At 40.6% G+C, this 20,515-nt stretch overlaps 1 protein-coding gene and 1 long non-coding RNA gene across 9 annotated transcripts in view; one reads left to right on the forward strand and one right to left on the reverse strand.

Moving 5' to 3' along the window:
* MCF2L (MCF.2 cell line derived transforming sequence like) overlaps positions 1-20,515 on the reverse strand; it is a 166,180-nt gene that overhangs the window by 85,789 nt on the left and 59,876 nt on the right. Inside the window, exons 1-2 of one of the 8 annotated variants that reach the window (XM_087756371.1) lie at positions 18,924-18,994; positions 17,847-18,823 (exon numbers count right to left, since the gene is read on the reverse strand). The exons of 5 other annotated variants lie outside the window; for them this stretch is intronic. In XM_087756371.1, coding sequence (XP_087612497.1) covers positions 17,847-17,967 — 121 coding nt within the window. In that variant the 5' untranslated portion in view covers positions 17,968-18,823; positions 18,924-18,994. Of the gene's footprint in view, positions 1-17,764; positions 19,026-20,515 lie in introns of those variants that run through there. 2 more of the 8 variants (XM_087756375.1, XM_087756374.1) reach the window with 2 other exon arrangements.
* Positions 1,322-8,830, forward strand: LOC148055817 (uncharacterized). Its single transcript, XR_015704979.1, has 3 exons — positions 1,322-1,589; positions 2,964-3,153; positions 6,698-8,830. It is a non-coding gene; the product is annotated as an uncharacterized LOC148055817 (long non-coding RNA).

Consider the following 20,515-nt stretch of genomic DNA (forward strand, 5'->3'; position numbering starts at 1 on the left):
CCAAGTTTTACGCAATGATAAAGCAGGCACAGCAGTGCTTTCCAAACATGCAAAAAGAAGGAGAGGAAGTTTATGGCCTTTCTTCAGAGATTAAAACCAAGTGAAAGAGGAGATACACCCTTCTCAGAAAGGTATCACACTCACCTACACCCATTCAGTAAGATACAGGAACCCGATATTTTGGCAAGCTGGCTACTTCCTTAAGAAAAAAAAAAAAAAAACAAAAAACAAAACCATGAATGTAAAAGAGGAAAAAGAACCACCTACAGGGTGTTGGCTCCACTTGTTGTCATTGTCAAGACAGAGAGGAAGTATAAACCATACAATACCATATCATATGAATCAACACCGCCTGTTCCAGAGCCCCTTCATGTTGTATGTAACATGGACAACCACCTCTCAACAGGCTTCTGCCTTCAGATTTCAGAGCAGAGAAAACAGTTGAACATGTCACTCAGGTGAAAACCAAGTACTAGTTTAAAAAGAATTTAATTTCTCAGACTAGAGCAACAGATACATGTAATATCCATCCTCCAGGCTCCCACCTAGCTTCCTCCTTCCTAGCCTTCAAGTCTCCAAAACCCACAGTTAGATATGTTTTTCCTGGACCACTCAAGATTAATAATGACCATGGCTAAGAGCACCAAAACATAGCATTGTTTGTTTCAACCCTAATATCCTTCAATATTAACCAACTAGACACACCTTCACCTCCCACTTTCAGGAACCAGAGTGTCCTTAGACTGAATAGCACACGTGAAGAAATGGTACAGAGAGCTCAGCCCGTGCTGTACAGGAGACTCGGAGCCTGTTACCACTGTGCCGGAGGGACAGGAGCCCACGCAGAGTGCCTCTGTGGAAACTGGCCTCAGCTGGGCTAACTGGGCTAGAGACACTACGGGCACCTGTGAAGCACAGTATGAAACACCCTCCTGGGAAAAGAGGGCTCCAGCCAGTAACCGAATGCCTTTTTATTTTAGCACTCTATTTGGGGAGTGTGCATGTGGGGGAAACGTTTGCTCCACGGTTATAATACCCCGTTTCCTTGCTGTGTGCTTCAGAGAACAGCAGCAAGAAAGAACAAGCGAGTCGAAGCGCAAAACCCTTTCCTGGCCTTTATGATCCAGCTTGAAATACAACTGGAGCGGAAAACTGTGGTACGTGGGCACGCATGTTAGCACCAAGACTTAGGGGTAAATTTAAGCTCTATTAAAATGCACAGGAGCAACAGCCCTCCTGAGAAAATCTGTGTGGGCACACGCGTATACATTTATAAATGCAAGGAAATTCATTTCAACTCCACTCACGCTCTGCGCTCAGGTTAAGCTCTCCTTGCCACCTCAGCATGGGCTGTGAGTGACATACACCAGCCCACAGAGCAAAGGAAAACGCCGTGGGAGTAACACTGTGGGAGAAGCTGTTAAAGGATGCATGCAAAGTCATTTGAGGGTAAAATTGGGTTATGAAACCCAGAGAAGGAAGATATGACTGTGGCTTAAATATACAAGATACTGTACCTGCTTAATAAAGCATGTGCAAGCGTGCAGGATGAGGGTGGCAACGTTCGTGGTAAAGGATACTAAAGTTCGGTAAGTTCAACATTGAAGTATAATTATTAAATGTATTTCACGTTCAGGGGTGTGGTACTTAGCAAAAAGCACATCAATAAAATGATGTAGCACTTTGTAGGATTCAGCATGACAAAAGCTATCCTTATAGGATCGTCTGTAGCATAAGGTAAATGTATACTCTCTCTAAAAAAGCCTAGCAAAATATACCTAACTCACACCTATAGCCACAGAATTTATAATTGGGTGGAGTGTTCAAGATGTTGAGCAATTTGATGCATCATCTCTTGGCATCTAGTTTAGCCTACTAGACTATTTAAAAGCCCTATTCATTTTTTTCTTTTAATCTTTCTTGATGGTTTTTAAAGAATGAATGCAAAAAAGGTTTAAATCTTTTTAAAGACATCAAACATTCAAAATTGCCAATTCTGTCTGGTTTAGATCAAAAGATTCCAAAGCACTGAAAATGAGTTTATATACACATTATACATCCATACACACACACACACACGTGCTTGTATAAATCCATTATACAAAGCAGCTTGTTACATCTCCACGCAGCAACAAAACTAACCCATTTTGAAACTGCTTTGGCAGTTTTCAACTCAGATGCTAAGTCATCAAAAAAGGTCCCTGTTTCACATCCAAACCTAAATTTAAGCAAGCACGAGCAATCAAAACTCATGGTCAGAGAAAACCACTAAAAGCTGCCATCCATAAAGACAGACACTGCTTCCATGAAAATGAGCACGCTGGTAATACCGATAGTTGCTGCAGCACTTCAAAGTGAAGGATGCTGTTCAGTTAATAGGATGAACCCTGCAGTCTTTCAAAAAGATAGTGCCAGGAAGAAATGCAAGGAAAGCTACTAAGGAATTACATTTTAAAAGTACACTTTGCACTATAAGACAACAATGAACTTCAAAGCTTTGAAGATTACACATCCCTTACACCGGGTATCAGGAAAGTAAAACAAAAAGCAAAGATGACTTCAGTAATTTTTAAGGAACTGTAACACCCCATCGGGGCGGCACTTCTCCAACCTTGTGACCGCACTTAGAGTTTCTCCCCAAAACCATGACAGAAGCCTGGCCACTGAATGCAGTTATCATACATCTGTTTCCATTTCTAATTTCAAAATTATATTTTTTTGCTGTTCTGTGAACTGAATTTCCATCAGTTTACATTTTTCTATTTACATGTCCTTTCTGAACAAAATCCCACAAGTATTTAATCATAGGCCTCTCCTTCACCGTGCTGCAGGATTTACCGAGGTTTCTCATTTCAAAGAGACGCAAAAACTGGGCTTTTCTTCAGGTCGAATTTAATCACACAGGAGTTAGTAGTAAAACACTTTATCCTGCAGTATTTGGTGACAGTTCCATCTGTCCACAGCTGCAAAAGCCAACAAAGAAATGGATGTGACGGTTTTAACTTCACAAGCAGCAGTACTCCACACAGCAGTGCCTGCAATGAGATGTGGCTACTCAGACTGCCCTGGGGTGAGGAAAAGAGGACTCCTGGCTCTGCACTGAAGTCGTCTGCAGCAGTATTCAAAATTCAGCAGATGGGAGATTGCAGTCCGGTAAGAACTGAAAACTGTAATTAAAGGTGGAAATCAAATCACTGCTGATGTTAGATAGAAGGTAGGACTAGAATTCAGGAAAATCAAGAGGATGAGATCCATTTCTATAGCAGCAGTGGGGGATTAAAGGAGCAAGTGGAGGAGAGAAGAAAAAGAAATGGATGTGGAGTTTAGTGGCAACAGAAAGGATAACCCAACAGTGAGTAATGATAACAGAAACACGTGATGAAAGCAGCACAGGAATTGAACTCAGGAAAGGAAAAACAGGTTTGTTCTGTATTCTGAAACAATATATATTAATAAAAACATTACTCCAGAAAGCAAGGAAAACCAACACAGACCATTACAACAAATGGAGTGCTGCAATCTCAACTATATTTACAGTCAAAATATAAAATAAAACTTTGTCAGCAATAGGAAACACTTTTCGTGGCTCTTAAAGCACACAGAATAATTTTTTTCCCAGATTAACAAGATACTCAGGAAGCATAAAAACTTTCAGGTCAAAAGTTGAGGGAGAATTGGTTCCAACAAAAATATCAGATGCTCCTGTAACACTTATGAACACAGATAAAGGCTGCAAAACTATTTTTTACAAAGGAAGGGAAGGAAAAGAACATTTGCAGAAATCATCATTCCCAAAAATCCTGAAAGAGCAAACAGGACAGACAGAAGAGAAACCTGCTTTTGATCTGAGATAAAGAAAGAGGCAGAAAACATTCATTCCATCACATCTCTAAAATAATCAGCTTGCGTGTTTTTGGACAAGTTATGATATTTCTGTACTGGGGGATCATTCATAGCTCCCAATGAAACAAAAAAATCTGGCTATTAGATCATCTCAGTTACCTGTCATTTTAGATTGGTGAGCATAGGCAAAACCCTTCAGAGCTGGCCATCAACCTTAAGTCTTACTTACCCTGCATAAATCTTACCCACATTATTGTGAGGTTACACTTGAAAATGGTCAAACCCACGTAACAGATAGGATAAAAATGCCACTGTCTTCTTAACGGCTTCTTACTTTTCAAGCCGGTTTTGATTTTGACTCACAATTTGGAATTTTTGTGGCCAAGGCATGCATGCTGCAGCAAGCTGCCTGTGGCCGTGCAACCCACCAGTCCCCACTCATGGGAAAAGTGTGAAAAAATGCAAGCAAATGCTTCAAGCACTCCTCAAAGCTCACCATTCCCTCCACTTACAGGTTTCCAAAATAGTATCTCAGTTTCTCCTGTTGCCAATCCTTTCACCCTCCTGGGCTTCAACAAGCTCCACAGTTCCCTCAAGAAAAGAGGAGACTTAATATCAGCAAAGAGTAACCAAAGCTCATTTTCCACCGATCAGAAAGAAAAAGCATAGAAAACACTAAGACTAGCTTCTTCTGGAGGGCCAACCTGGAGAACTGCCTCAGGTTCTGGACAGAAATTCAATTCCTTCCAAGAAAGAAAATCTCACTGCAAGAAGAGAACAAAATACCTTATCCCTTGTGCTTAGCAGTGCAATATTCTTGGTTAAATTTAGTCAATGGAGAAAAGAGAAAGCTCACACTGTTTGCTCTCTGTGGAAAGGCATGACATAGAACCACACCTGACCTTTTTACCTTGTGGATGCAGGATTTTTAAGAAAACATTACTGTATCATTAAAAAAAGGCAGTGATCCCTTTAATAAAACACTTCTTTAAAAAAAAAAAATAATCTAACCCTGCCAAGAGCTGTTGTAACATCCATAAACAACCATGGGGAAGATACACGGCAGCTGTAACTATGCCCTGTTTCCAGTCTCCGGGAAGCAAACAGGAAACCTTACCTGATTGAAAAAGCAGCCAGTCCCCGAGATTTTAATCAGCCTAAAGCAACAGACATTTTCCTTCTTTTCCAGCTTCCTGGGATGCTTCCTGGCCCATCCAGGATGTCAGTATGGAGACCAAGCTTTTTAACAGCAGCGTTACCTTAATTTTCCACATTAAATATTGCTACTTGCTCTATTACTGTATTTACTTTTGGCCTAGGTGTGACAGCTCAGGCAGGGTTGTGGATTCAAACAACAAAACCACTCCTCTGCCAAGGGTGCTTTATTAGCATTAGCCTCTAACTTCAGAAGGCAGGGTTTTTCAGCATGCCTTAAAAACCTTCACACTATTTTGAGATGTGCAGTACCAAAAATAAATACACCAGCCATGCAAGAGATGTAATTATGCAAACCTTTAGCTAACAAGGAGGAAAGACCTATAAAAACTTGGCAACCCATCAATTCCATCTCCTAATCTCCACCAATTAGGACTTTGCAATTAACAGAAAGCAAAACTTGTTGAGTCCCCCCCCTTTTGCAGTTCTGGGGTAACGCCTCAACCTCCAAAAGCTTTTGGAACAGCTTTGTGTTTCTTCTCCTTTCCATAAGAAGAACAAAGATGTCAAGAAGGATGAAATGAAGGCCAAAGAGCAAATTTCACTTGTTCTGACACACACAGCAGCTGAACTAATGCCCATGAATCTCAGAGGAGTAAGAGACAACCCAGATGCAACCCCCAGCCATTCTTTCTGCCCTTCCTCTTGTTGTCTGAAAAAAATACATTTAGTTTCCACCAGCTCCTGTCTTACCAAGTGCGTACCTCATTAGTTGAGCATAATTTTAACTTAGCCCTTACCCTTGTAGTTTCATTAAGAGAAAAGCATGGGGCAAGCGCATCAAAGGTGAGGGCACTCTTTGTAGTTCCCTGCACGACAGTGGCAGCAAACAAGACTTCTTCAATTAAAGCCTCATCCTGCAGCCAATCTTTGAAGTATTTAACAGCATGTTTTTAACAGGACAGATTTTATGCCCTTGGTCAAAAGCCTCCCTCTCCCCTCACTCAAACACAGAACACCCTGTGACTGCTGCTGTTTGGATTCCCACGCTACAGCACTTTAGCCAATACTGAACACATACACACACTTTTTCAGGACACTAAATGCACGATACCAAGGATAACAAATACAGATACCCAGTCAATTCAAAGGATCAGCAAAGAACCAAAGATACTGCTCAGACAAAGAGAACAACAGCAAAATAACATTAAAAGTATTAAAAGTATCCCCGCTCCCCAACGAGGATTTATTGGCTGCACCACATTTTGGAGGGAAACTTCAGGACGAGAAATGGGATTTCTGCTTAAGAAATATCTTGTACAGACTTCTTCAGAGTACTTGGGGAAGTAAGGTGTACGGGGCCCCCAAATATTCCATTTTCTTCCATCCTGAAATTCTGGAAATGTTTTCCAGCAGCTCTCAGGGTTTTTTCTTCATTGAAATTTCTTTTCCCAGACTATGAACAAATGTGATGCAGCTTACATATAAGATGTATTCAAGTCCCTACTGTTAGTTGCGTATAATTCCTTAGAACAGAAAAAAACAATCCACATCGTTTTAATCTCCCTAGTTTATTAGCTAGCGAAGGAAACAGCAGCTCACCTACAAGCAAGTAAGAGCACGTAAGTATATTAGTCTCCACAAACCAACAACAAAAACCCCTGACTTCATTGAGCTTATTTCATGTTTTCTTTTTCAGGCAATAAGCTCTCATTGTACCTGAGTGGAAGGAAAAGACTCGCAGCTCTATCATCAGCTTGCCCAAAAAAGCAGCATGCATCCGTCTGGCACCTCCTGGCAGCTGACTGGTATTCAGCTTCAGCCAGCCCAGCTGGGAGGGATTCACAGGCATTTAAAGATTCACAGGTGCAGCCACCAGCAGTTAGCCGACAAAGAGCCTGTGCAAATACTTCTTTTGCAAGCAGGTCTTCAGATCAAACGTGGTGCTGTAAACCAGCAATCGAGGTTTCTCCTGAAACTTAAACATGGAGAAACGGACTCAGACCTGATGTGAGCTCACTCCTATCCGCAGCAGTGGTCTCACTGAAGTTATTGCCTCTGATGCAATGGCAGAGATTAGGAGCTAATCAGTATATTTCTGGTGTGCTCCACAATTTGGCAAACTGTAACCTAAAGCTACTTTGTCACATTTTCTCTGTTCTTATATTATTGTTTTATACCATATTGCCTGCCCTTCCTTGCTTAACTGTTGGTATTGTGCTCTCAAACATGCCTTCTGTCTCTGAAACACTGATGCTGTTTGCAGGTACCAACAGCAACCTCTGTTTTTTCCTTTCTAAAATAAACATAGTCACATAGAGGAAATTGCTTTAAAAAATTTAAAACTATTCAAGAGTGAACAAGCCCATTGTTTGGAGAGGAGACTTGAGGAAAGCAGCGCGCTACCACAACTGTTGCAAAGCATCTGTAAAAATCCTGTGGACAGCGAGGGTTTGAGGCTGGCGTGTGCTGGGACAGAGCAATGTAAACAATAATAATAATAGGTTTTCACAAGTGAGAGAAGGAAGCAACGTCATGTGGAAAACAGTTGTTATTACTCTGTTTATGACTCCTTGTTCCCGAAAAATATGCTGGGTTACGTTGTAACACTGAAGGGGGCTAAACTGAGGTGACCTGAAATTGTGTGAATGGCTGAAAACCCATCTGATAAGACGGGGTTGGGAATACCATTTCTCTTTTTTATACTGAAAGCATGCCAGAGTGGAAAATACTGGGTGGAGGATCCATAACTCTTGTGACTGTAAGAGCTTTATCTTCAAGCCGCCAGACAAATTCCAGTTGTTTAGGCAGTAAACTGGATTCACTGCCAAACGGTGGCTTAGGCACCTTCAGGAAGAAAGCTGATACCGGAGTCCAAGGGCATGATCCTCAAAACAATCTCCTAACACCTCAAAACCTGAAGGTTCATTAGAAATTTTTCGAACACAACTGAAGTTCTCTGCATACAGACTGATCTGTATTTAGACAATTTAATATAGAAAGAAATTCCAAGAGCCAGGCCAAAACCCCAAGTCCTCTCTTTGGCAAGGAAATAGGCTTTGTTCGGGGCCACTAGGGCAGCTCTTACATTTTTTTAAGCTCAGTACCATCAAACCTCCTCTAACGCTTTCAGTGAAAATGGCAGCAGAGGCTGGTTCCGTGCTGAACTGCGGGTGCACGTTACTCGTGCTTGGAGCATGTGAACCAGACCAGGACACCTGTTGGGATGTAAGCAGAAGATCTCCTCGCTTAAGGACACCACTGCAATTTAGGGTGGCAAATCTGGCATTCCCGGAAGGATATTTTTGGGCACTGCAAAAATTGTACTTACAAAGCGGTGATACCTAGGGACCCAAAGGACCAGGCAAGGACTCTGAGGGTTCTACTTCTTGGCTGATGTACCCGACTTCCATTTACATCATTCTGTGTCTTTGAGCCTCAGCGGCTCATATGATGCTTAAGTAGCATTGTGCAGCCAGTCACCTGAGCCAAAGCAGCTCCTCCCTCAAACCGCAAAAAATATTAGTCCCCTTCTTTGACAATGTAAATCTTAAAGGTTCCAGTCACTGGGAAAAAAAAAAAATCAATCTCCCCTCAGGCCACCTTAAATATACATTTTGTCTTACTGCTTGAGTTAAAAGATGACTAAATCTGTATTTTATTTCTCTGACGCCTTCGCAGCCATAGGGCGTTCTGTTGTTCTAGAAACTGTTTCCTCTGCAAAGCATTACAAGATTTTGTCATAAGCAATGTATATACTTCATTTGGTCAAAGGAGGTATCTTTTCACGAAATATTAAGTTAGCGCTCTTTATCATTCTTCAGCATGTGCATCTGGAGACTGTCACCTCTTACCTGATTCAAGTAAAAAGTCACATATTTCTGTAAGCAAAGCATAGCATGAAATGTTTTCATTTTACTGACAACAGAGAATTTTGCTTCTCAACTTTGAAATTCTAATTACACAGGAAGACACTAAAAAAAATCAGTACCTTTTTTTTTTTTCTTCAAGGAATCTATCTCTAAAATAACTCTACAAAGTCACAGGACAACATCTGCAAAAATTATTATTACAACTTACCTTGCAGACAAAGAACATAATTTTCAATAGCTGGAAGTCACAAAAAAATCAGAAAAGGAACCAAGGTCAAATATTATCAACCAAAAGGGTAAAAGTTTACACTGAAGAAGGTAGTAGACACCACCTGTACTTGCACCTGAAGTCCTTAAACAATCTTTGATAGCCATCATGGTAGATGATACAGAGACAGAGAGCAAAACATTACCTGTGCCCCACATGTACAGTCCAGTTAAAACGTCTGAACACATTACTGGAGTTGTAGAGGTTTAGATGGTAGAAGCTAGAGAGTTTGAAAGTGAGTTGAAGGAGAGCTGTGTGGTTTTGGGCTACCAAGAAGGACATGTTTTGAGTTTCTGTTTCAAACCCAGCTATGACATGCAGTATTGGAACGGTAAAGCTTCTCTAATGTAAAAGGATAGAGGCAGTATCTTGAATTCTTCATTTCACATGCTAGCTCTCTTGAAAAAAAACTGACCTACTGATCCCTATCCATTTTCTCATGTACACCTTTGGAATCCACCAAAGATGGTAAGAATTAGATAAGCGTTTGGCTAAATCAGAGAAAATGCTTGTTTTTTAATCATGGAGGCTTAGGAATTAAAGAGTAATTCTGTTCCACAGACTCAGTGCATGAAACAAGTTGCTTGTGTTTCATGAAAGCTTATGACTTTCACCTAGAAGAAGAAAAGGAGGGAAATATAGATTGTATCTTTCCTTCAAATAAAAGCCTTAAAAGCTCCTTCCCCAAAAGCCAATGGACACATATAAACAAGTTCTTCAACTAGCCCTCTGACATATATTCATATAAACTATATGTCACATACTGCGGAGACTTCTAAAGTGATTTCTCAGAGAAGCAAATCAAAAGATGGAATCATTCGGAGAATTAGTCATGACTAATCCAACTAGGCAACTATGTTAAGACTGTTCATCCGAATCTCCTAATGATTTTCAGAATACAGCCCCATCCAGATTAAGATTACTGTAGGTAATTCACAAATCACAAGAGGTACTGTAATCCAGGACAACTCTAAGATAAATTGTCACCAGAATTGTACTGGTCACAATTTTTAAAAGTATACTCTTGACTAACCACTCACATCTGAAATTATAGGATCATTTTCTCCCAACTGCCCCACCAACTGCTACATGTTTGTTAAGTGGACAAAACTCCTTACTAAAAGACAACTGCAAGCTACTCCCACTGAGCCCTTCAAGGTCCTCTTCTAACTTGGTCCCTGGACTCACTTTTTTGTGGCCTCTATTTACAGCAGTTCCAAAATTGACTAGAAACTTTGAAATGAGAAATAGATATAAGTCTGATGAAAATAATGAGGATGAGACTCACTGCATGCTGATGGGGGATAAGAAGGGATAAGAAGAAGCAGTCCCTACAGAAGATTCCCATAGGGTCCTCCAGTTAGTTCTTTGGCCTCACTTCAAAAGGACAGAATGAACCTATTCAACAGCCCGGTCCCTCACCCCAAACTGTGTGCAAGATGACAAACTCACCATCAATGACACCGAAGACTGCTGACAGATACTAAAGAAGAGTAAGTAAATGTGAAAACTAAGACTCTCAGCAGCCCTTTTCCATTATTTTCAGAAAAAAACACTGACCAGCAAGATTGAGGAAGGTTTCATGCCATACTCTAGTCAAAGTGCAAGAAACAGAAGTTGTCTGTGAAGCTGGATTAACCGCTGACTAAAATAGAATCTCTTTCAGGTTCTTTTTTTAAATCACTGAGCAAGAAATGAAACATATAAAAGTTGTGTTGATCTTCGCTTCCTGCTTTTGAAGAAGACGTAGTAGCTCTGAAATAAGATAAAAAAAATAAATACAAGAGCTAGCTTCAATCAGGAAGTGCTGGAAATCTTACAATAAACTTTGATCCTTTTAACTTAGCGTGCTTTACCACGAGGCCATGTATGTTCAACCTTTTCAGGTTAGCTTAACCTTTGAGGTTAATTTGAAGATCATGTGGGATTTTGTTAAACACTACAAGCATACACAGTAAAAGGAAGTAGTGCAGGCCACCTTATTAAGCATGACTTCAGTACAGCTAAACAGATTGCAACAGCACACGAGACGATTGGAAACTTCTTGAAAGAACAATGAAGAAGATAAAGGGAGTAAATAAAGTTACATCCTGGCTCCAGGACTGGTTCTGCCCAGAGAGTAAATACTTTCTTGTTGACAGTTCTCTATATGGAAAAGCAAAAGCATCCTATAAGAACAGCAAGTCATTTTTATCTAAATTATTGAAGCAAAGTATCTCTGCTTATTCATCAGGGAAACTGTAAGTTCTTTTTTTCACTATTGCATTATTTTTTCCAACGTCCTTTCTTCATAAAGGTATATATTCTTCAGCAGCCATGAAAGCAGGAAAAATATAACTTCCTACTAACTCACTGCATACTATGGCACTAATACCATATATGCTAGTGCCTCTAATTAAATGGGCTTTTAAAATAGCACTAAAGGTCAGGAAGACATTTTTTTTCCCATTTCAAGATTCACAAGCACAGTTAGATTTTGTTTTCTGAGGATTCATTTTACATGTACTGAAGTAATACAACTATTTTTGACATTTTTTTCTCCATTCACATGTGTAACCCTTAATGTCACACAACAACAACCCTTAGAAAAGGTCTGTTCCTTGTAAGAAGACTCATAGACAGCTTAAATCTTAGCAAACAGAGACAAAGAGAAAATCATAGGCAGAGGTTGGGGAGGTCCGAGGAGCAAGGGAGCAGGCTCAAGGAGTTCAGAGTCAGTGGATCTACTGGGACAGGAGCCTAGAGGCAAGGTCTTGTATTGCCCTTAATTCTGTGCGCGCGTGTGTCTCTCTCTAACTGGAAAGATTATTAAAAGCCCTTGTTTTCTTGGAGGAATCATTATCCAGGGGAATGAAAGTGGTAACCCAGAGCCTACATATTCCTTCATTATTATGCACATAGCTGGAGAAATAACGTTTTTCCCCAAATTGAGTACGGCACCAAAAGTTTTAAAATACTAACTTCTATAACATTGCAATTTAGAATATTATAATTTTATGTTGTTCAAAAAGGAATTCGAATCACTTTTTAACACAAGAAATGCGAAATAATAAGCAATTTCAGGGATCTTGAGTGGGACTGCTCTCAGAAATCTGCTGATAATGTCATCCATTTTAGATATTTTTACTTTTTATCACAGCATGCATCTTAACGTGATTGTAAAATATACCCCTCAAATCATGCATTTTCTTCACTTTTTAACACAAAGAATAAAGATTTTAAAATAAAAAAAACTAAATTAAAAATTTCAGAAAAAAAGTAGTTAAAAAAGGAGGCTGGGGTTCCTCAGTTTTATAGGACAAGTCAATACAGACATCTAAGTGAAGGAAGAAAACCCACATTTGCCAGTGTCGCTGAACTGGTATCTCTGAACAGTAACAACCTCTTTATCATAAAACATATACTGCATACATTGCAGCAGCAGAAACTGCCCTATAAAATTGCATGATGATGCTCCGAAACTGATTTCTGGGGGAAGAAGGAGCTCATTCTTTATGGACATACTGCTTGGGAACTCTTCTGACAGCTGTGACTGTTTTTGCTGATGTGCTCACTTTTCACTGAGTAACTTGGCTGAGCCCAATAAATCGTTTAATTTAAGCACATCACAGATATTAAATGGTAACAAGTTGGGAGTGGGGATGCTATTTGAGAGGAAAGAAAGTTCTATAAAAACCTTATGTGAAAATTCAGATCCTAAAATATCTAATATTTTACTTTCTTCAGAAAAGGGGATTTAAAATAAAACCTAAACACTACCACTCACCAGTCAGACTCTTCCAATAACATGCATTCTGTGAACAAGGTGTATTTTCAAGAACCAATGAGCTAGCAAAATGTATAGTAGTAAGACTCTTGAAATGCAAGCTTTTTTTGGCACATATAAAACATGGAGTTCAAAATGCTTCCAAGAACAGTCCCAAGCCACACACCTTACGTGCTCCTGACTTAGCAGACTACACAAGTCTGTTTACATTTACAAGATCTAGGAGTTGTTACAAAGTTAAGCCAGCTTACCGTGCGCCACAAAATCCAGCCACGAACACCATTCTGAGAAAAAATAATAGCTCTTCATTTCTGCTACAGAAATTCCTCTCCGATTCATCGTCGGAGAAGAAAAATGTCCACTTTTCCCTTCCTCTGCTCAGAACAAACTACCCCGAGAAGGTAACAGCTTTCATATTAATTGAACTTTGTTCCATAAATGCAACAGGTGGCACAAGATAACTTTACAAATACATTTTCTTCCAGTAACGCCATTGTTCTTGTAATTATCTCTTTAATTATAGTGTTCTCCCCTCATGTCCCCACCCTGAATATTTACAGACTGCCGATATACCCAGTGTCCGATACAGTATATCTAGGCTACAGGCTGAAGCCCTAAGCATATTTTCACTCATGTTAGGCTTTAACAAGGCAAAGCAAAACTGTTTTTCACTCAAATATTCACAACACTATCTGGAACTAGTTGTACTGAATTGCTCGCTCACAGGTTTAATATTTCGGTGCAGTTTATCACCTCTGCTACGGATTCACACCCAACTCTTTTCTCCAGCTTTCTTCTGGAAGAAGTGCAAGGGCGTTTCCAGCAGGAGACATAATCGAAGTCTCAAGCATGGAAATCCCAAATCTCAAATAAATGCCTTTTCAACATGTTTATCCAGCCAGCAAACGAAGGTGTGAATGGAGCAAACAGTAAACAGAGCCTTACACGCCTGGACCTACCTAGCGTGGGGACTAACAGTAATAAAGTTGTAGTGGCAGACTTTAACACTGACCAGAAATCTCAGTGTTTACTCAGGCTCCAGGCAGGCTTAGCTATGTTGAAGCCTTCAGGTACTTAAGTATGTCTGCTGTATTCATGTATTCAGTCTGACATATGTTCAGTCTGACATCCATGCATTTTGCTATCCCGCCTGTAAGCTAACACCCTCTCCCATACAAGAATGCCCAATATCCAACAGAAATACTCATACGACTCCAGGAGAAGATGCACCACATCTCCATCCCCTTGGCTGACACGGAAGATGCAAGAGTGCATCTCTTTTCCTTTAGTTCCTTTAGGCTCCTCTTCACTATTTGTGGTGGATTACCCATGTTGTGGATTAACCGAGCTTCGCCTGACTCTTTCACTACAAAAGTCTATTAGTATTAGAAACCCACATTACATCGCTGCCTCACTGTACCTTGTCACAGAACTTCTTTGGATTGGATTGGAGGGACCCTGGGACACAGTTTCCTCATCCATCCATTCATTACGTGCCTAGAGCGCACACACGAAAGCAAACCGCCTCAGAGCTTCAGTCAATCTTCATCAGAACACCAACCTGAAGCCAATGTGAAAAGATGCAGACTACACGATGCCTCCAAAGATACTCCCTGTCCATACTAAGCGCAGCCCAGACGAAGACGGGTGTCTCTGGAGTCTCCACTTGCCAGACTTGTTTTACAGCTCTCAGTTCAAGCTGACCTACTGTTCCCATTTGCTTAGAGGAAGCGAGGAGAGGGAGAATCTCAGAGGATGGCCTGTGAGCGCCACACCAGGAAGCCCATCACAAAGGGCCACAGCAGGTCAGCACCCTGGAAAATCTCCCCTGCTGATGGGAGACAGGTGTCCCCACAGAAGACTGCTTGAAGCCACGGCTTTCCAGGGCTGAAATCCTCACAAACTCTACAACTGCCGTCCCACCTGCTTGCAGTTGGACATGCAGAAGCACACAGAAGATGTATGGTCAGGGATGGATGCAGAAACCATGATGCTGTCTCCCACGAGCCTGGCCGTATCAGCCTGGGCCCTGCCTGCCCAGGCAGGAGGGGCCACACAGCACCTGGTCCCAAACCTCTGCGTTCCAAAGAGCAAGCATCACCAGAGCCAGGGCTTAACCAGGGTGAGGGGATAAAGGCAACACAGCCTGCCCTGGGTGAAAGACACCCGTAGAGAGCAGCGCAATGAGGATTAGGCCAAGGAGGACAGATCCAACTGTCCACGAGCTGTAAGTAAATAAAGTCCGCTTTGTTAAAATGAAAATAAAACAGAGACAGATTTGATGAAGCATGAAGACTCTGGAAGCCAGCCCAGCTTCCCTTATTAAGGTAAATAAGGTAATGCAAAACCAATATATGAACTAGGACATTAATTGTTCATGTAAAGATTTCTATATTCTAAACTAAAGATTTTAACATGTGGGGAAAGGGTGAAGTGACAGCGAGCAAACCTGCTCTCAGCAATTTCCAGAGATGCTAATGAAGAGAGAACAAAGCTCTCTGAGACCTGGGACAACCGGACAGGGTGGCTTACTTTTGTCACAAGGAGAAGAGAGACGCATACATCATGGGATTCACAGAGTCACAAGTGCATTTACTTTGGAAATACATGCTTGCCAAAATTGTAATTTTACCCAGTGTAGCTACAGAACAGACATGTTCCCAGGCTGCAGTACCTCTCCTTTTCCACAATCTAAACCCTTGGTCCACCTTCTGTGTAACGTTTTGTCTGGAAGTGACACTGAATGCTAATTAAGATCTGCCACCAGGAAGGTGGGAAAACTCTTATCAGTCCAAAAGGCCATAAAATGGCTTTGATCAAAACAATGGAATAATTCTTACTGGATATACAAGGTTAACATTAGAAGCATATAATTGCTTTCCTACTGTCAACATAAAATGGGTAACAGGAAGGAAAGGAAACAGAATTTTTGCATACTTGAAGACTTCAAACAGAAAAAGCTGCAACACAATCAAAAGAAGTTTGGGAATAATAATAAAGATGGGTGGGACAGAAGACAGACAACTTCCTATAGAAACATACAGGAAAACATATTTTTCTGACTATACACACCTATATATAGCAAAAGGAACCTGTAAGTAAGAGATGATTGTATAGCACTACAAGATTTATATTAAGGATCTGTGTCTGAAGGAAATTAGGCTAAAATGAGGAAAATTATCTATGTTAGAATGTGTTTAATATATTAAATTCGTGTTTTTCTCTTATGCAGTCAAGGCTTTGCCTATACTTGGAATTAGAATCATAGAATCGTTAAGGTTGGAAAAGACCCTTAGGATCATCGAGTCCAACCGTTAACCTAGCACTGCCAAGTCCACCACTAAACCATGTCCTCGAGCACCACGTCTGCCCGTCTTTTAAATACCTCCAGGGACGGAGACTCAACCACTTCTCTGGGCAGCCTGTTCCAATGCCTGACCACCCTTTCGGTGAAGAAGTTTTTTCTAATATCCAACCTAAACTTACCCTGGCGCAGCAGGAATAATTGGAATTAGTTCCAATCCATCCATGAGTGGCCAGCAGGCACCCACAACTCAGGAGTACGTAGATGTTATAAAATAATTGGTGCAAGTGGTAACTTTTACGGCTACACTTTGAACTTGACTGCAGTGTGGTTACTACCAAGTGATGGCTGAATCCTAAAGGAAGGTAAGACTGAAATTTGAAGAGGCCTTGTTTTGCTTTGCTTTGTAAGACTGCACCCCATGTGTTTAAAATACAACTAAATTTTTCCTGACTTTACTATGATTACCAGCAACTAACATCAAACCTTTTTCTAGTTTGAACTGAATGGAATCAATGGATAAATCTTGATAACTTATTAGTTAGCACTCCTAAAGGTACCAAATCTTGGTCTCATGAATACCCAGAACTGCTAAGTCAGGAAAGGTGAAATCTTTACATTTCAAAAGTTATGGAAAAAAGGTTACAATTTTCATTCCAAACAAAATAGATGACAAAAGACTCAGTGAGCACAGTACAAAAGAAGGTGTGAGCAAAAGGAACCACCAGAGAGGCATTTTTCTCTTCCTACTTTTTTTCTAAGAGTAAGTGCCAACATTAAAGAAAGGAATATTGAAAGGCCTTGAAAATTTTATATTTTCCTATAAAGGTAGCTTCGCTTATGTTCATTTCAATTTCATATGCTCCAAATTAATTTAAAAAGAAACAAAAAGAGTCCTCTTTGAAATTATAATAGGTCAACTGTGCATATAAAACTAAGAAAGGATTAATTAATCATTGAAAAATCTGTTTCAGCTTATCTCAGCTAGTCACGGTTAACCTATTTCAGGGAAAAACCCCAACAAAACATAGCTTTACTACATACAAAGATTATATAATTACCAGTCACAGTAACATATTATTACACCACATACTATATGAAACAGACTTTGAGATTGAATAAATGGTGGCAAGTGCTCAATTTAGTACATTACACTCAAAGATCTGATGTTTCCTGATTTTTTTGAGTACAGTTAAAAATATTTTTTGGGTGTAATCAGTTATATGTTTAAAGAGCGGAGCACTCAGTGGCATTCTTCTACAGTATCGAAGGGGGGCTGGTGTAAAGCATTCAAATCTGTGTCTGTTAGCTACTATCATATACCTGGAACTGCAAGGAAAAACAAGATACAATGTTTTTCTCTAGTAAGTACTGGTGACAGAGAGTAATCACTATCCATAAGTAATATCTAATATGGATAAAGATACATATTTTTTAACTGTTGCTAAATCCCTACATAGGTATGCTTTGAGAAAAAATACTAGTTCCTGCAAGAATCACTGGAGTTGAGAAAATCAGTGATGCCAATACTAGGCTATTTTACTGCTCATATTTACCTCACATGCTGCTCCAATTTAAGTGCAAACATTCTATGTAGATATAAATCACACTATAGGATCAGCTATACATTCACCTCACCAGAGCATATTTGGCGTGGGTTATTCCGTGAGTGCCGTCTGCCATGCAGGATTTGGATGAATCTTGGTAGGATCCTAAAATGACTTTCATGTCCTTCCCTTAAGAGGCGGCGTTGAGACATGGATGTGTATCCCTGTATCTTCACCAAGTTATTCACCAAAGGAAATAAAAAATCGGCTTTCAGAATTACACTCTTCTAACACAGTGAAAGATACACTGATTTTGGTTTTAGATGTCAATGGAACATAAAATTTGTCAAATTCAAATGCTACCAAAAAAGATAAAAAAAGGATGCAGATATAAAGAGCTGGAAACGGGTAGAGTTTGGTTATTTGTATTGTATGGGCTTTTCCTCAGAAACCAATACCTGGCTTTAATAAAAAGAAAAAAGAAAAATCAGTTGTACTTAATGGACTGAAAATGCCAAGATAGCTTCCGCACGAAGCTGCGAGACCCTCTCAGTTCCTAGCATGCTGCACCCAGCAGACAGGACATCTTGCCACAGCTTTCAGTCTGTTTTCAGTGTGACTAGTATGAATAAAGAAGGCACAGCTTCTCACGTAACCAGGTCAGACTAGCAGATGAAATTTTCAAAATTAAGTGTGAAATGGTCTGTTTTTCAGTGTTTCATCCAAAATAACTGTAGCCAAACTAACAGCCCTGTGCTATTTCCAATGAGCAAAAGCCCCCACAAAATGTCCAGGTTGTTAGTGCACTCCAGCCGCACACAGCAATCCAAAGCCACTGCTCATCCCACGTAGCTGGTACTATGGCCTCCGTCTTCACATCCTTCTCCTTAACGTGAAGGATATTCAGTTGTTGCAAAGAGACATTCGAGGTTTGTCCCGAAGAAGGGCAAGTTGAAGGTCTTTCTTACAAGTTCACAGTCTTGCTCGTAAGTTCACAACTTGGCACTCCAAGGGCAGAAATCTCACGCTGACACTTGCTGCGTTTCCTACTTCTGTGTCTGAAGCATCCTGTATTCCTCAGGGGCCAGCAAATTAAAAGAAAATACCGTTGTCAATACAATATTGTCAATTAGAAACTCCTCTTCAGTTCCCTAAGTCAGGCTCTCACCATCAATCCGTCTCCTCTTTCTCCTTCTGAACTTGCACAAAAATGAGAACCGAGTCCCTCAAAGGCAAAGCCTGTTTCCAGAACATGCCAGCAGAGAGGTCTCACAAGAAAAATCTGAATCTTCCTGGGAGTTAACAAACAGCTAATAGGAAGGAAGGGAGGGGAAATGAATCCCAGGCTTTCTTAAAACATATCAGGAAACCCTACACTGTCCGTTCCCCCTGTCTCTTTCAATGCAGGAGAGAGGAAACTGATAATGCTGCTTTACTTGGCAGTCAACATTTTCCTCTCAATTCTGTTTAACTATGTCCTGTATGGCCACAGATCCACCGCAACCCCAATATATACCACTGCGCACATCGAACTGAAGAAGTGAGTGTTTTGAAATATGGTGCACCAACTATCATTACTCTGAAAGCAAATTAAAACAGATAACCTTTAGTTAAGTCACATTGAAGTAAATATTAACTAACTTATTACAAAATACTAGCTTTGAATATACCTTGCAAACAAGAGGAGAATCACTACAGTTTTAGCTGGGAAATGTTTGACTTTCAACGTGAAATCACAGGCAAATGTGACAATCTTGAAACGTGATGATCAAGAAAGGTATCAAAAGAAATACGGACTGATGCATTTCGTGCAAATATCACTTGTTTTCCAAATTCATTATACTGAGCAGATGGACCACTGCATGCTGCAGCTGTGCTGCTCATCCTGGATCAAAGGCCTGCCAAGCTTAAGGAAGGAAGGAAGGGAACAGCTTAGTGGTAGAAAACCACCATGCTACACACTGCCACTGTATTATATATTCAGGGTTCAAACAAAAGAAGAACTGAAATAAGGCACAGCACCCATATTAGACAAAATTCCACATTTTCTTGTGCTGCTCGTCACTGGGGGGCACAAAGCAGTGGTTCTGGTCAGATACAGGGGAACAATAGCATCTGCAGAGACAACACCGCAACCTGCTCCTTGCCCCTCAGTTTCCAAGTGGAGGCACCGAATGTGACCAGGAGACGCCTGTGGCAGATTGCCAACCATCAGGGCTTTCCTCCTGCCTGCCAGGCTACTACTTGTCCGGGGCTTTTGGAGCACACCAGCCTCATGACCGAAGGACCGGATCTGACCATTGAGTGGCATGCCAACAAAACCACACATCTTCTTCCAGCAGCTAAGCCACCAGCTAGAAAAGTGACTCTTTGTCCCAGAGGTGTTTTGAGTGTGCAGTGACACTAGTGGCACACGGTGGAAACCTCACCAACAATTTGTGCAGAGGATTATTACGATGAAGCAAAAGGATGTTCTTCTTGCTTTCTTCATGTATCAAACGCATGCAGAAGATGGATGACTTGAGTTGTAAAGTTGTTAAGTACACACAATCCTACTGAAAGCTAGCCATTAGCTACATCCCTGTCCGCAAAACAAGCTTTTAATCTTCTTTCGAGCACTCAAATTTGTGCCTAGAAGCAAAGAAATTAATCACAACAACGGCTATGGTGGTGTGCAATCAGAAGGAAACAGATGGTGTAATGCAGTGTTTTCCAAACAGCAGCAGCTTCTACCTCCAGGAAAATAATCTGAATACTTTC

The sequence above is a fragment of the Nipponia nippon genome, unplaced genomic scaffold (assembly GCF_047370975.1).
Source record: "Nipponia nippon isolate SJK-2023a ecotype South Korea unplaced genomic scaffold, ASM4737097v1 scaffold_2, whole genome shotgun sequence".
In the NCBI taxonomy this organism is placed as follows: Eukaryota; Metazoa; Chordata; class Aves; order Pelecaniformes; family Threskiornithidae; genus Nipponia; species Nipponia nippon.